This window comes from Octopus sinensis, linkage group LG17 (assembly GCF_006345805.1).
Source record: "Octopus sinensis linkage group LG17, ASM634580v1, whole genome shotgun sequence".
NCBI lineage: Eukaryota > Metazoa > Mollusca > Cephalopoda > Octopoda > Octopodidae > Octopus > Octopus sinensis.
In genome coordinates this window covers 24,546,431-24,563,334 of record NC_043013.1, presented here as the reverse complement: position 1 = coordinate 24,563,334, position 16,904 = coordinate 24,546,431, and the positions used below count along the sequence as shown (strand labels likewise).

Here is a 16,904-nt window from a genome sequence, read left to right as displayed (position 1 = left end):
AATACACACACACATAAACACACGCACACACAAACAATGCACTCAACACACACTCAATACAGACGCGCACACACTCAATACACACTTAAACACACGCACACACAAACAATACACTCAACACACACTCAATATAGACGCGCACACACTCAATACACACACACATAAACATACGCACACATAAACAATATACTCAACACACACTCAATACACACACATAAACATACGCACACATAAACAATACACTCAACACACACTCAATATACACACGCACGCACACACACACGCACGCACACACACACACACACACACACCACACACACACACACACACACAATGAAATCTAATTTCTGATTTCAATTTCTTCCTTGCAGTTTGTTGTTGTGGCCGAATTCCAGATGAGCAGCGCCTTTACAGAGATTTGATGACGGGTTATGAAAAATCTGTTCGTCCCGTCATAAATGCATCCACTATATTGTTAGTTCGCTTTGGTTTAAGGTTAAACCAAATTGTTGACCTGGTATGTTGAGAATCTTTCTTATATTTCGTTTGTTTTTGTCATTTCATTTTTCAATACAGTGCCACATTCCAATACAGAAGATATTCATGTTTGTGTGTTTTGCACACACACACACACACACACAACTTTGGAATGTTGTTTTTGGAGTTTATTTACCCTATTAAGCTCATCCACAGGTACAGGCTAGAAGACAAGACAGTAATCGGGAGACTGAAACAATTGTAAATCGATGTAGCAGAAAGACTTGCCTACACCATTCTACTTGTTTGTAATCATATATTCACCAAAGAAGACAACTATTTCCCCTAATATGTATTTCCCATAAAAAGGATATTTAATTTGAATATCTCAGAATTAAAAAAGAGTTGGACTATATGGTATCGGAATATTCGACGAAGTATAAAAGAGGTCGACGGTTTGTATTGTGTTACCAACAATATGCAGTGTCACTTCAGTTAATAGAGGGCAGAGCTTTGTTATAGTGGTAGCGCGGTTTAATTAACAAGTGTTTTTTGTTTAACAAACTTAGTGTGTTACAATCGCTATTGCATTGGGAAAAAATGCATTGTGACTCCTTGTCGCAGCCTTTTGCGTTCTCATCCCAAATTCTGTCAACTTTGTTTCACGTCCTTCTCTGAGCTCGTAACATAAATTACTAGGGTTGGGTCGAATGAATTGACTGATGTTAGGAGCTGACAAGCTTCTCCAAGCAGTGACAGTGGCCGAAAATCGTATCCAAATCTACGTAGTGCTGCTTTTAGGGTAGAGTAGTGTGTAAACTCAAACTAGTCACAGCATCTCTATGATGAGCAGTGATCTCAGGCATTATTAGCTTTGAAAGAAATAACGGTAGAACGTTTCGCGCAAAAAGCCAAGTTGACAGAAAAAAAAATTGTTAGTTTACTCAAGTGAATCCAACTCCAACATGAGTGAACTTAGATTAAACGCCCAAGAGTTAATCTATATATATAAAACTGTAGTTGTGTGAGTGTCTGTCTCCTTCGATTTAGATTCCTAACTACTCCCACATTTTGCGGTGCAGTTTAACCAAATTCGGGTATCTTATAGTCGTGATTCATATCGAGCCCGTCTGAGTATTAGCGCGCGTCTACGATGAGTCTACGATTTTAAAAATAATTTAACATCATTTTTTATTCCATTTTAATGCCTAATTTTTCGTGTGTCGATGGCGGCGGAGTTGGCGTCCATGGTCACACCTGCACCTGTTTGCTTCTCCCCTTCTTCCCTCCCTCGTGAAGCTGTGGGGAAGGGAGTGTAAGGAAATCAACGTCGTAAAGCGTTGTCAAGGAGACCAGTGTTCTTTTAGAACAATGACTTCATGGCTTGAAGACACCAAAACAGAAATGGCGAAGAAAGCCCGAATTGGCATCTATAAGGGAAGTAACTCTCTAAAAATGTGTATGATAATTCTTTAATCCCGTTAAACCTTTTTATTGCACCTGTACGACAATCCAGAGTTAGTCTTATAGCGGACTGGATGAAAGTCAGATATCAGATCGATATGATGTAGCCCGCTACTGAATGTAGTGTGTAGATGTAACGCTTCAAAGTTCTCACATCGGAGTACCAGTAAACATCGAAGAATCAACATCAAGAAAGAAGAAATATTATTTGTATATGTTTATTCGTTTGCCCGACAGGTAGTTAGAGACAATAGCAATTCTAGTGATAGTGACAAGGTTGGCTCGCTGGTTAGTAGTTGATAGTGTAGAAAAAAGGTTGTCTGTCAGTAGAGAGTGAAAGAGTAAGGAATACACGGTGCTGACTAGAAAGGAAGAAAGAATAGAGGTAGCATCGCCTTTCTTGCGTCCGAGGAAAGTGCTGCCCTTGGTCATGGCTGACTCAAAAGAGAATGTTACTCAGTAAAACAATGGGAAAGTATCAGATTGTGGTTTAAATAATTTATTTAATCGACACTTGCATTTATGTGTTGTATATACCAGAAAATTTACTACATGACATTGCCAACTTACTTCGAGTTGGCGAAGTAGAAAATAAATAGGAGAAATACTGTGTCGATGTGATGAGGTAGAATCGAACATGTTTTGTGTCTGTGTGTACGTTGGTCATACGTTACACGACCGTGTTGGGTCATTCATGTTGAATATATTGTTCTATGTTGGCAGCTTGACTGGCGCAAGTTAACTGCTGGTTGTCTGCTTGTCTCTTGACAGTTCACCTGGTGATGGCTATCTGCAGTCCCTTGACGGATTGTCAAGAGACAAGAAGGTAGCCAACAGTTAACTTGGACCAGTCCAGCAGCCAATGTAGAATCACATATTCAGCATGAATGACCCAACACAGTAGCAGTTGCGGAACGTATGACCAACGCGCACACATGCCAGTTCTACCTTATCACATCGACACAGTATTTCTCCTGTTTATTTTCTACTTCACCAACTCGAAGCAAGTTGGTAAATGTCGTGTAGTGAATTATCTGGTGGGTACAACACATAAATGCAAGTGTCTATTAAAATAAATGATTTAAACTACAATCCAATGCTTTCCCATTGTTTTACTTTGATGTCGTCCACCTATTTCACTTGCTACCTCAACGACATCTTTCGCTTTACCATCCTCCTACAGTCTTTAGAGTATAGTATTTGCACCCAAACAAGACAAAAACCAAGATTTTAACATGACCGTTCTAATTACTACAACGAGCTAAAGTTTATAATCATGTCTGATGATTACGAACTACATATATATTAATACCAATTGTCAAAAGCGGTGAGCTGGCAGAAACGTTAGTGCGCCGGGCGAAATGCTTAGCGGTATTTCGTCTGCCCTTACGTTCTGAGTTCAAATTCCGCCGAGGTCGACTTTGCCTTTCATCCTTTCGGGGTCGATAAATTAAGTACCAGTTATGCATTGGGGTCGATGTAATCGACTTAATCCAATTGTCAGTCCTTGTTTGTCCTCTCTGTGTTTAGCCCCTTGTGGGCAATAAAGAAATACATATATATTAATACCAATTGTCAAGCAGAAGCTGAAATCCAAACACGAGCGCGCACACACACACGCACAAATATGTGTGTGTGTGTGTGTAGTGATGGAAAGCCAAACACACACACACACACCACACACACACACAGATATGAGTGCGCGCGCGTGTGTGCGCACGTGTGTATGTGTGAGTGTTTAGCTTTCCACCACCGCTTGGTTTGTTTAAATCCCCGTAACTAAGGGATTCGGCAATAGTGAGAAATACAATAAATACCAGACTGAGGTCGAGTTCTTTAGTTACTCCCTTGTCGCTTAATCTTAGACATAAACCTAGAAAATATTTACATCAAAATAAGAATGAGAGGAGAGAAAGAAACATTGGTTACAGTTTAGTTGCTCACTTATGTATGAAATTGGATTGCTGCGAATTATATTCGCTAACTCTGGCCACAACGCGTAATCGATGATGAGCTTATTGCATTTGGTACGCTTTCGGAATTGTTTTAGAGGCCCATGTGGTTGCGAACAGACAAACCTTCTCAGCCCCCCTCCCCCCACCACACACACACACACACCTGATTTAGCGAAATCATTCAGGATCGGACACCTGGAGGAAGAAAGGGTTGTGCCAGCACTTGGAGTGGTACTTATTTATGGACTCCGAAACGATAAATATTAGACTTGGTGTGATCTGAGGTCAAAGCATAGAGGGCCGGATTAGATACCACAAGGCATTCGACCCGACGCACTAATGACCCTACCAGTTAACCACCTCTCCCTCTCCACACACGTACTCACACACACATACATAGGTTTCCTGGCGGATAATTAAGGTTACCTTTAGAAATAAAAACCTTTAAATTCATTTACATATAACTTACCCTTCGGTTGTTTCATCTTCAATCAACAATCTGTCTTATTTCTTGAAGTCTACATGTAACTGACTAGATTCGAACTAATAAACTGATATTTCTACACCAAAGAACGATAATACGGGTATTATTCTTTAGACAGGTGATGCTCTTACATTTAATGTTACAATTTTTAGATTGCTTATATTTATTTTTCAATAATGGCAGCCATATAAGGTTGATGTCCTTGCTGACCTTACCCACTGAAGTTACAGCAGTTACAACAATCTAGAGTCGCTCATACCAGATGTATACTACTTCTACCTAGAAAACAGCCCGAAATAAGTTCATACAAGAACCAAGGCACCTTCATTCACCATACACCAAGCATATTCATAATTATTAAACTGAGTGCACATTATTGTAGTCACTATACTTAATGCGTTACACTACAGACATTATATATACAATATATTATCTTTTATCTTTTAGGGATTTCAGCCAAAGGACAAGGCCATGCTAAGGCACCGCCTTCAGTAAAACTGGTGTTGTTTTTGGTATAATTCCTGGTGAAGTAACGAGTTGGACGGAGCTGCTATTTTGTGTGTCCCCTACCGCAATGCAGGCTCATCTGGTATCTCATAAAAATTTGTTCAACCGTTTTCTGAAAACTTTCACATCTACTCCACGCAGACCTCTGAGGCTGTTTGGCAGAATGATGAATAGTTGGAAGACCTTGAAACCCAATTACAGTACTTGGTCCTTATTCTAGGTAGAGAAGACGAGGTTTTTGGTACTATGCAGTGCCACCCAGTTTGGTGACTTGTATGGCTTTCAGTTCCCAAGTTAGGAGCTAGGCCTTCCAGAATATCCCACATGCATATCACGACACATCTTTCACACCTTCTGTCCCGGGAGTAGAGTTTCAGTTCCCTTAGCCTTTTCCAGTAGCTCATTTGTTTCACTGAGTTAACCTTTTTATGTAGTGGTGCTGGATTGCCTCCAGCTTGGCACTCTTCGATGGCAACAATTGGGAGCAGTAATCCAGACGACTTAAAACGAAAGTTCTCCATAAGAGTAATATGGTATCCTTTTTCCTGGTTCTGAATGATTTCAGAATCCATCCAGCTACTCGCCTGCACAGTGTTGCCGTCTTGGTAATATGCACATGAAATGCTACATGTTTGTTCACGTGGATTCTTAAGTCACACACTCTGGCATTGCACTACCCACTGACCCTGTGTATTCCGACTGTAGGCCGATTGTTGAGTGGGCTGAGAGTTGAGTAGAGTATTGAAATGCATGTTTTGTTTATCAGTCCACTTGTATATTGCATTCAGGTCCTTCGGCAGTTTTAGGATATCATCAGGGTCCTTGACCGCTTGCGATAATTTTGTGTCATCAGCACAGCTGGTGAGAGCGACTGACTGGATGGCTGTAGGTATGTTCAAGAGAGCCACCACCATCAGCAGTGGCATCAGTACAATGTGCTGAGAGATTCCGATGAGAAAAGGTGTCTCTTCAGAGAGAGTACCATTGGCTGCAACTGTCTGACTTCTGCCTTTTAAAAATCATTCAGCCACTGTCTTAGTTTTCTAGCGATACCACGATCACGCAGCTTGTAACCTATCATTCCATGATCAACTTTGTTGAAGGCCTTGGCAAAGTCGAGATATATGACATCCACATTCGAGTTGTTGAGCTGTTGTTTCAGTACCCAGTCATAATGCTGTAGTTGTTGCGTGAGTCAGTTCATCCCAGGACGAAAGCCGTGTTGTGTGTTTGTGAGAAAGTTGTTTTATTTCAGGAACATGATCAACCACCTCTGTCAATGCAATACATGACCTTGCTAACATGTGAAGTCAGAGAAATAGGCCTGTAGTTTTTAGCATTTGCTCTGCTTCCTCCTTCATGGACAGGTCATATCATACCTTTTTAAAAAAAATATTTTGGAAAGTTTACCACACGTAAGGAAACTCTGAAAAAGCGTCTTCAATGGTTTTGCGAGAGCTTTCCTGCATGTCTTTAAAAGAGCAGCCGGAAATCCATCTGGGCCGTTGCTGAGCAGGAGTTCAACTCATTCATGGCCGATATTACATCTTTCTGTGTGTGTGTGTGTGTGTATGTGTGTGTGTGTGTGTGTGTGTGTGTGTGTGTGTGTGTGTGTGTGTGTGTGTGTGTGTGTTTTCCTATGGTTGTGTATAAAGGAACATAAGATAAAATAACAGAATTATTGAAAAACGTGCGATGAAGGAATTGCTAAAATCCAGAGAAGACATCTATTTTTAATAATAAAAGATAACTATTTTTAAATGTGTCAGAGACTTAGGCAACAGATATTTGCCTTGACTTTCTAAAGTTTCAATAACTGTCTGGCTAGTGCTTACTAAAATCTCAGTTACTAACAGACATCTGGCTAATGCAACTAAATCCTCAATAACTGATAGATATGTGGCTAATGCTAACTAAAACCTTATTAACAGTTGCCTGGCTAATCTTGGAAAGCTCTAGATAACAAATAAATGTCTGGCCGGTGGTTACTAAACCCTCAGTAAGCAACAGTTATTTGGCTAGTCTTACCAAAATCTAAATAGCTAACAAATTTCTGTTAGTAGTTACTAAATCCTCAATTACTAACTACTAGCAAGCTCTGAGAAATAATTAGATTATATTTGTATGCGACCTTGAATATTTGTGTTTGCAGCAGCATTGTCCAAAATAATGATAAGCACTTGTACGCACATAGACAGTACTTATATCAACTTCCTAAAATATAAGCAACTGATCAGGTGAAAATTATCTAGTTTAGCAGAGGGAACAAAGTTTTTGAGAGTTTTTGCAACAGTATAGCTATGTGGTCACCATGAAGTATTTACATTACTTTTGAGGTGCAACATCTGTAATATGTTTGAGGATTTTGTTCAATCAGTGCACGCAATCCGTATTGACCTTAATAGTGAGCAGAGAATGTGTAGTGTCTGTAGCGTAACAGTTCTAGAGTAGGGCTTTGTAGAGTGGAGTAGGATTTGTGTAATGTGTGTAACAGAGAACTTGTATATGTAATGAGTGTAGTGCACGATATATGTAAAGGCAGATGTATAATAGCAGAGTCCTTATGAGACGGAGAATAAATATCTGAAATCGTTTAAATAAACAACTTAATGACAGCGAGAAATCCCACCTCAAAGAGGCACTCTTACAGATCGAAAATAAACTCAGATTCTCTCACAGAAAAGAAACGGGAGAAAGGAGAAACCGGGGCAGTTGAAAATATGAAAATGAATCCTAAAGCCTTCTCCAGCTTTGTAAAAGAATCTGCCACAGTGAGCTACAACATTGGGTCTCTGTTTGAGGAAAATAGCTCGCTACAGATCCCAGGAGGATAAGCGAGATACTAAATAAACAATTCCGATGTGTTTTTACTTCTCCACTGGAAATATGCAAATAACCAAACCTGATAAGTTCTTCAACACTGCAGATCTACATGAGAAAGAAACCACCATCAATTACATCGACATAAATGTAGTCTGACATAAAATGGAGAAATGTTTTTGTTTCACTTTTAACACGTAATACTGAAATAGTGGAGAAGATATGATATTGCTATGGGCTCGCTCTAGGCAAGAAGTTGAACATTTGTTTTGCCCATGAAACTACATGAACCCTAAGTAAGGTATGTGTAAAATTTGAATGAAATTGGTTGTGTAGTTCTCAAGTTTTAGGGAATCGTAGTGGAGAAGATATGATATTGCTGTGGGCTCGCCCTAGGCAAAAAATTTTTAAAATTTATTGCCGATGACACTCCCCTAACCCTAAGTAAGGCATGTGTGAAATTTGAATGAAATTGGTTATGTAGTTCTCAGGTTTTAGGGAAATACACGAACAGACAGACAGACACACACACACATTCTCAGTTTTATATATATAGTGATACTTTCACTTTAACAATAAAAATAATAATAACAATTGAATTATATGTAGTAAGTAATAATTAAAATCAAACTAAAGTATGATATAATCGTAACATAACAAAAGTAAAAATAGCAATTGGTATAAAATTGCATCAATGACTTGAACTTGAATAAGTGGTTTCACATGAATGGGAATAAATTAAAAATAAAATTAGCGTGCAGAAATGGAATAGTCCAGATGGATACTAAAAAATTAAATTAAAGAAAAGACTATTGTCTATAAAGTATACAATGTAGAGAAAAAAGATTTGAACACCTGGAGGAAAGCACCATCGAAAAGTGTCTTGGTGCGACTATGAAAGATATCTAACTAGAGGCGGTAAATTCGCCACAATAGAAGCAAGGTTCGAGTCAACGGAGCGTGCAAGGGAGTACTCGACTCGAACCTTGCAAAGTGGAAATATTTTATTTTTACCTTTATATCTGGGACGTAGGATGTGTCGGATAAAAATTAAAAATGTCCCCCCACCCGCAGAAGTTGAGGTAGGCTGGATTGTAACCACACTTCTATACAAGAGGGAGGACAAGATACAATTGATCGAAATTGCAAGAGACAGGGGCCTACAATTCCAGTCTGTTATGTATTTTGAGTATTGTTATCACTAGCGATATCAAGATATAACTTTGTATTTTGTATTTTACGTGTAGATGTATATATATATAGATGTACATGTAATATGTACACATATATATATACACACATATATATACACATATATACATGCACTAGCAACGACGGGTCATAATGCTAGTTCTTTTATAAAGGTTTGTCTTATTTTCTGTCTGGCATTCGGACTGCTTTGCTGCCATCAATGATCCCGATCAAATGAAATCATATGATGCGGTGATCGGCAACCGAAAATAGAATATCGGTGCCTTTTACCGTTTGTTGTTTACACAAAATGATTTTTCTGGACATTTACAATAGTCTGACGCGTTATAAACAATACATCCAAGTTACGTTAGGGTTAGGTAATTTATATTTGTTGCAAAAATTTATATTCACTACAAAAACTACTTCTGCCGCTAATAGCTTACACACACACACACACACACACACACACACACACACACACACACACACACACACACACACACACACACACACACACATACACACGCACACATCATTTAATATGCACAGTTAGAAAAGAGCTACTGATACGTTAATGCTTTAAGATAGATTAATGTATCTTAAAGCTTGAAACTATCAGCAACTCATTTGCAACTGTATATTAAATGCTGTTTATCTCTCACTGGATAGAACACTTTTTTTTGTTAATCTGCCTATGACAGAACTGTAATATATATGTATGTGTGTGTGTGCGAGGTTGTGTGTCTTATACTATGTATGTATGTATGTATGTATGTATGTATGTATGTATGCATGTATGCATGTATGTATGCATGTAGGTATGTATGTTTATATACACACGTAGTCTTAGCATGTAGAAAAGAAAAAAAGACAGATATACACACAATAGATGAGATCCAAATAGATAGGAACAAAGAGCTCTCAATACTGTTCTATCTAAAATTATTTTAAACCAAAACTTAGCAGACAATGCTCAATAGAATTAAGAACTTGTACATTCTAAGCTTCATTAATTCCTCGAAGAAGGTTCATCGAAGCACTTGGTAACTATTTTTATGACTAGATGCTAATTTATAGTAATCTTCAATCTAAACTCAGTGACAGCTATTGCGCCAGATAGTTGAGAATAAAACTATCCTATAGTGCACAGACAGACGGACAGACAGACAGACACACACACACACACACACACACACACACACACACACACACACACACACACACACACACATCTTGAGGGAGCTCTTCCGTCTCTTTGCAGATCTTCCAACAGATCCGCTAATGACCGTACCAGCGCAGTCGTCTCTCTTGCACATATCTAATGCCTCTTGCATCCAATTTTTCTCTCAAGACACTTACACTCTTCTGTACATGCACACTGACATTGCATATCCAGCGAAGCATACTAGCTTCATTTCTTTGAAGCCATCATACGTCCTCTGCAGTCACTGTCCATGCTTCACAGCCGTGTTGTATGGCTGTAAGCACACAGGCATCCTTTCACTCTGTGGAAAAGGCAGTTTGTTACCAACAAAGAGAGAAGCTTTTAGAACTTTGTCCAGCTTATTCTTATTCTAGCAGCTACACTCCCGCAGCTGACTTGGTCACCTTGATAACTGAAATTATCTACTATTTCCAAGTATCATCCGTGGCAATTGACGGAGTCTATTTTCTGTACATTTCTAGTGTTTATTGAACCTATACACCTGCCACACACAAAGACTATTTTCCCTGTTAACCTTCCTGTGATGCTGCTGCACCTTTTATCTGTCCATAGTTTGCATCGGATACACCTTATGGTGTTTCTACCTACGCCTTTTCTTTATATCGAGCCGGGCCATCTTTCCTAATTACTAAGACTTTGATCTTTGCTAAATTAATAATAAGACCCTTTGATTCCAGACCTTGCTTCCACACCTGAAATTTCTTCTCAAGTTTTGGTAGGGATTCAGCTATAAGAACAAGGTTATCAGCATAGAGAAGCTCTCAAGTGCAGCCCGTCTTAAATTCCTCTGTTTTAGCCTGGAGGACAATGATGAAGAGGAGTCTGAGAACCGATCCTTGAACTCTTACCTGTACACCGAATTCATTGCCAACCTTCACCTTACTGACAGCATCCATGTACATGGCTTGTACGGCTCTCACCAACAACTCATTTATCCCTAACTTCCACATTGACCTCCAGATAAGGAAGCTTGGTCCTTGTCAAAGGCTTTCTTCATGTCAACAAAAGCCAAATACAGAGGTTTATTTTGGATAAATACTTCTCCTACAGCTGCCTTACCAAGAATATCGCATCAGTAGTGCACTTCTCTCTGACACAAAACCAAACTGCATCTCATCTAGGCTAACTCTCTTCCTAATTAGTTGGGCTATGACCCTCTCTAACTTTTGTCACCTAGTCTAGCAATTCGATACCTCTGTAATTATTTCTAATATGTCACCTTTACTTTCGTAGCAGCTGACCGTGCTGCTGCTACACTTGTCATTGGACATGACTCTCTTGTCTACAACCTGAATGACCATACGGGGGACTAGACCATAACCCACACTGTCAGATATTTTAAGCATCTCAGCGGTGATTCCTGATGAGCCGGGAGCTTTCCCCGTCTTCATATCCTTCATGGTTTTATTTTCTAAGCTACTGTGTATTGGGATTGCTGGTCCCTATGTTGGCTCTACACTAGACAGACTCTTCTTCTCGCATGCATTCTTTACATCTAGCAGACTTTCATAGTCGCATTTCCAAGCCTCTTTTTTTGCAGAGTCATTAACTGCAAGTGAACCATCATCCATGCGAACGTACTTCTCTACAACGTTACTAAAGTTATAAAGCCCGTCTACGTATTAAACTATATGTAAATGTACATTTTCCCATACATAATACCTTACATAAACTGATACAACCCAGAGTAAGTTTACACATTTTTCTATGTACACAACACTTTACAAAGCTCAATGTATACCTCGCTCTTTATAACCCTATACACACGTTAAGATGTATATAATTCAATATACATGTTACCTTATATTTTAAAAATACTTTTTACAGGTACTTATAAAATGACAGGGTGATCACAGCTAGAAGGCCTTTCAGTTTAGCTCTGTTAGAGACGTATGATCTCGGCTTGAACAATAACAACCAAAAGTATAATTTAGAAAGCTCCCATTTTAATTTTCTTTTTTTTTCCCCTAATTTATAATTTCTTTCTTCTTTCCAGGATGAACGACATCAGGTTTTGACAACTAACGTATTTATTGACCAGGTATGTCGGAATTTTTGTTTCTTTTCACTTTATGAAATGTTAAAAATTACTTTAAAACGCATTTCTTTATTTTTCACATGATAATTTACTTTTAAAAAAGTATTTTAATTGCTTAATCATCTTGGAAGGGCTATGTCTATAAACTTCTCGGGCTCTCTGAGATCTGTGATAGCGGCGCAGTTGCACGACTGAATATCGACAGACAATATAGGTAAAGAAAATATAGGTATAGGCAGAAAACATAGGTAAAGAAGATATAGGTAAAGAGGAAATTTCAAAGAGCTGATGTTGTTAGGAGGCTGGACTACATTAAGCGGTTAATGAAAAACCTGGAAAGGTGGAGATTATGGGCTACGAGAAAAAGAGAGATGAGTGAGTTGACAGTTGCATTGGATCGGCCTACCCTGAAGAGCAGAAGTCCCTTGTCTCGTCGTGTTTATAGAATGGTGGTGAAAGAATTGACTGTATTCCCTCCTTTCTTGGCCCCTACACGTTGTCATTTCCAAGAGGGAGAGAGAGAGAGAGAAGAGAGAGAGAGAGAAAGAGAGAGAGAGAGAGAGAGAGAGAGAGAGAGAGAGAGAGAGAGATAGAGAGAGAGAGAGAGACATATACACAGAGACACAGAGAGACAGAGAAAGAGAAAGCAACTCTTGACTGGTACTTTATTTATCGACCTCGAAAATTCACAGAAATACATCTTATATTTCAAAAGAAATATAGCCAAGAAAGAGTTCATCATTATATATGAAACCATTCTTGTTGCTTGATTACGATTCCATAGAAAGCAGATAATGACTATTCGTTCTGTAAACTTGTAGCATCAACAAATAAAGCTTAGGATAAACAAGTTTTGAATTTATTTCGCTGATTAAGTTGTTCAAATTTTTATATTTCTCTGTTACACTGACTAGTTACCGACGTAGTCGCCCATATCACCCGCGACGTGACTTCTATGTGGGCACACGATTAGCAAGAAACAGCAGCTAAATTTCTCTTCAAATTACATCCTACTGTAGGGAATACACTAAATAATCTACCCCGAGATATACAAATTCCGGGGAAAAGGCGGGATTATTATGGTTGGAAGACATTTGATCATAGATTTGTCCGTTTATGTCCGACTTTAGATTATATAACAACAACAACGTGAAGAACAGCAACCACCAAAGATCAGAGGAGAACTCCAGTCTTTCATTTCCTATAGCGTCGTAGACATTTGTGCAGTATAAAGAGAATCAGTATTTCCTAGCAGTATGGTCAAGCCAAGATCTTCCACTTCGAACCTACTCTTCAAATATGAAGAACACTGTTTCCTCCACTGCATCATCAGTCTCTACTCAATAACGTAGCTAGAGTAAATGCCAGCAGAAGTAGCCCTTAAGTTTGTCCCCTGTCCTTACCCCGGGCTGCCAAGGCTATACAAGCATACATAGCAGACCCAAAAGTGCCGCTTCCATAAAAGTGTCGCCCGGGACGGATTGCCCACCCTCGTCACCTCCCTTCTCATCTACTATCGCCACTCTTCTAACACTTCAGGTCAGAAGTGACTGGATGCCCGATTATGCACCAGACCATGTGTAGACAACCTGCAGCACTCGGTTTGTGTGCGACTATTTATCTAGTTTGCTATGGTACACATACTGTCATAATTATGACTTTTTGCTAACCAAGTCAATATAATATTGTGTCATCCCATAAACAATGTGGTATTTTTTTACTTCTTTTATTTTTCAAAATTAAGATAAACTTCATTTTTAATCTAAAATATACTCTTTCATTTTCTACAATGCTCTTCCATCAATCTGGTAGACTTGCAAGATCCTTCCTCCAAAATTCACTTATCCGTCACGAAAAGTACTCCTCCAGTACTGTTCTGAGCCCGTCTACAGAATTCATATTTTTCTCGTCCAAATGATCTTGAAGACTGCAGAATAAATGATAATCAGATGAGGCAATATCTGGCGAATATGGTGGAAGAGGCATCGTTTCCCATTCTAACTGCTTCAGCCTTTGGAATGTCGTCATCGCTGTATGTGGCCGAGTATTATCTTGTCCAACCAAGGTTTGCAGGATGTCCACGTCGAGCTCCACAGATCTCCCAGGACGAGGCTCGACTTCTAGGCTGTAGTTTCCGGCTCGGAATATCTGGAACCACCGTTGATACTGGTTTACGCTTATTGTCCGATCCCCAGATACTACATTAATATTCCTCGCACTTTCTTTTGCGTTGTTGCCTTTATTGAACTCATAAAGCAAAATATACCGAATATGCTCCTTTGTCAGTTCCATAATAGATTTGAAAAATAACTGTTAAAATCGAACTAAACTTTTTAAAACGTGCAATAGAATAAGGACACGGTAAAATTACTACCTGCTTTTATAACAAGTTGATTCAGGTAGTTTATCCCGACCCCTCCGATTTTTAGTTCATGCAATCGAAAAACCGCATTATTTATGGGATGACCCAATATTTGATTAATTCATAAATTCTAACGCTGTCTTTGGGAGCTTGTTATTATTTTTAATTTATCTACTAAGAGAGTGAGTGCAATTAGACAATTATAAGAAGAATACAAAGGAATATTAGATGTAAAATATCAGAAAATTACACAGCTTGGGAATCAGATATGTAAGTATTATTTAGTGTCCAGCTGAAACCGCCCTGAAAGCACTGCTTGTTTTTACTAGGAAATATAACATTTTTTTCTAATATCGTGTAACGTAATCTTTAAGTTTGACCCTGTGAAATTTGAGCAACTTCGTATTTTTTTTCCATTCACTTCTTTTGATAAAATGTTCATGACAGTGTAATATATGATGTAATCTGTGTTACACACACGTTGTAGGTTGTTATTGTTCTGGAAGTGGAGGTTTGGTTTATGATGCGCATTATATCTCAATTACTTCTGCTGGGAAAATGTTGACCATACATGCTCTTAATTACGATACAACATTACAAGAAGGCTAAAAGAATTTGGTAATACTGAATGTTCAAATTCTATTTCTGGTACATTTAAGGGTTAAATGTTATTCTTGTGGTATACATCTAGATTCTATCTTAAATGCTAATTCTACTATTGTATTGTCTTCCGATTTCTGCAAGTGGCTCATCCAAGTATCAAATATAACATGTACAAAGACTTCTGAAAAGATTTATGTTAAAATATCTGTTTCGATATTTTTTAATGAAATATTTGCTTTTTAGGAATGGTCAGATGAGAACTTATATTGGGAGCCCGGGAAATACAATAGCGTGCGATCTCTACGTGTCCCAGCAAAAAATGTTTGGCTACCGGACACATTTATCTACAACAAGTAAGTAACTGTTTTATTTATAGCTGTATTATGTAATACCTATACTTGATATATTGTAATAGATTTATACATGAATACTCACACTTACATATGCACATACACACATACACATATATATGCATGTACATATATACATACATATATGATATATACATGAATATGTTTACACACACACACACACCACACACACACACACACACACACACACACACACGCACAACATATATATACACCGATTTAGTTCCATATCGATTAAAATAGGCTAAAATCGGAATAAACTGAACCAGAAGGTAATACGATCCCAACGTCAGAGTCGCTGCGTGACCTGGGGGTTCACGTGAGCAATGATGCAACGTTCCATGTGCGTATTACCAAGATGGCAACATTGTACAGGTGAGTGGCTGGGTGGATTCTGAAGACATTCAGAATCAGGAAAACGGAGGCCCTGCTTCTCCTAAGGAAGACTTTCGTTCTCAGCCGCTTGGACTACTGCTCCCAACTATGGTCCCCAGAGAGTATGAAACAAACTGGGGAACTCGAAGCAATCCAGTCTGTATTCCCTGGAGAGAAGACGAGAGAGAGAGAGAGATGCGGTGATATATAAATATTTGGGAGATCTTTGAGGGTTTAGCTCGCAATTTTGAAATTGACAGCTATACCAATCCTCGAACTGGACGGCACTGCATCATACCAAAGATCCCGTCTTCCCCATCTAAAATGACACAATACTGCAATAGTCTGGGTTTCAAGCACCCGCAATTGTTCAACATCCTACCAGGCAACCTTAGAGATCTACATGGTATTGACGTGGAAATATTCAAGAAATGTCTGGACAGGTTTCTGAGATACCAGATGAACCCATATCGCAGCAGGAGACGCAAAGAAGAGCAGTTCCGTCCAAATTGCTACTTCACCTAAAACAATACCGGAAACAATACCGAGTAACTACAGGTGGTGTACCAGTATGACCTCAGCTCCGGGCTGAAACCAGGTAAAAGATAAATATTAAAAGAAAGATACATGTATATGTATACATGTACATTAATATATAATATATATATATATATATATATATATATATATATATATATATATATATATATATATATATATATACTTCATTTAAAGCATATTACTCTACCACTGGTATTTGAGTACTCTTTTTCCCACCTTGTTTCACATTTATGTGTTTACTCCGGTATATATAAAGTTTCGAGGTTGCTCTTTCACAGAGATGTATTTTATCCAAGCGTACACCGGTTTAGCTCCACATCGATTAATATACTTGGCATTCATTAATTTGCGTTAGTATTAGTGTTAATACTTAATAAGTTCCAGTAGTCGTTAAAGATATTTTCATTCATTCGATATTGGGGAATAAAATTTTAATAATATAAGGAAAATAGAGAGTTCTAACTCAGA

At 38.5% G+C, this 16,904-nt stretch overlaps 1 protein-coding gene across 2 annotated transcripts in view; it reads left to right on the top strand.

The window, feature by feature from the left end:
• The window catches only part of LOC115220867 (neuronal acetylcholine receptor subunit alpha-10), an 83,584-nt gene that overhangs the window by 55,447 nt on the left and 11,233 nt on the right, over positions 1-16,904 (top strand). For both annotated transcript variants that reach the window (XM_029791045.2, XM_036510447.1), the window contains exons 3-5: positions 372-517; positions 12,123-12,167; positions 15,373-15,482. In XM_029791045.2, coding sequence (XP_029646905.1) covers positions 372-517; positions 12,123-12,167; positions 15,373-15,482 — 301 coding nt within the window. The remainder of the gene's footprint in view (positions 1-371; positions 518-12,122; positions 12,168-15,372; positions 15,483-16,904) is intronic.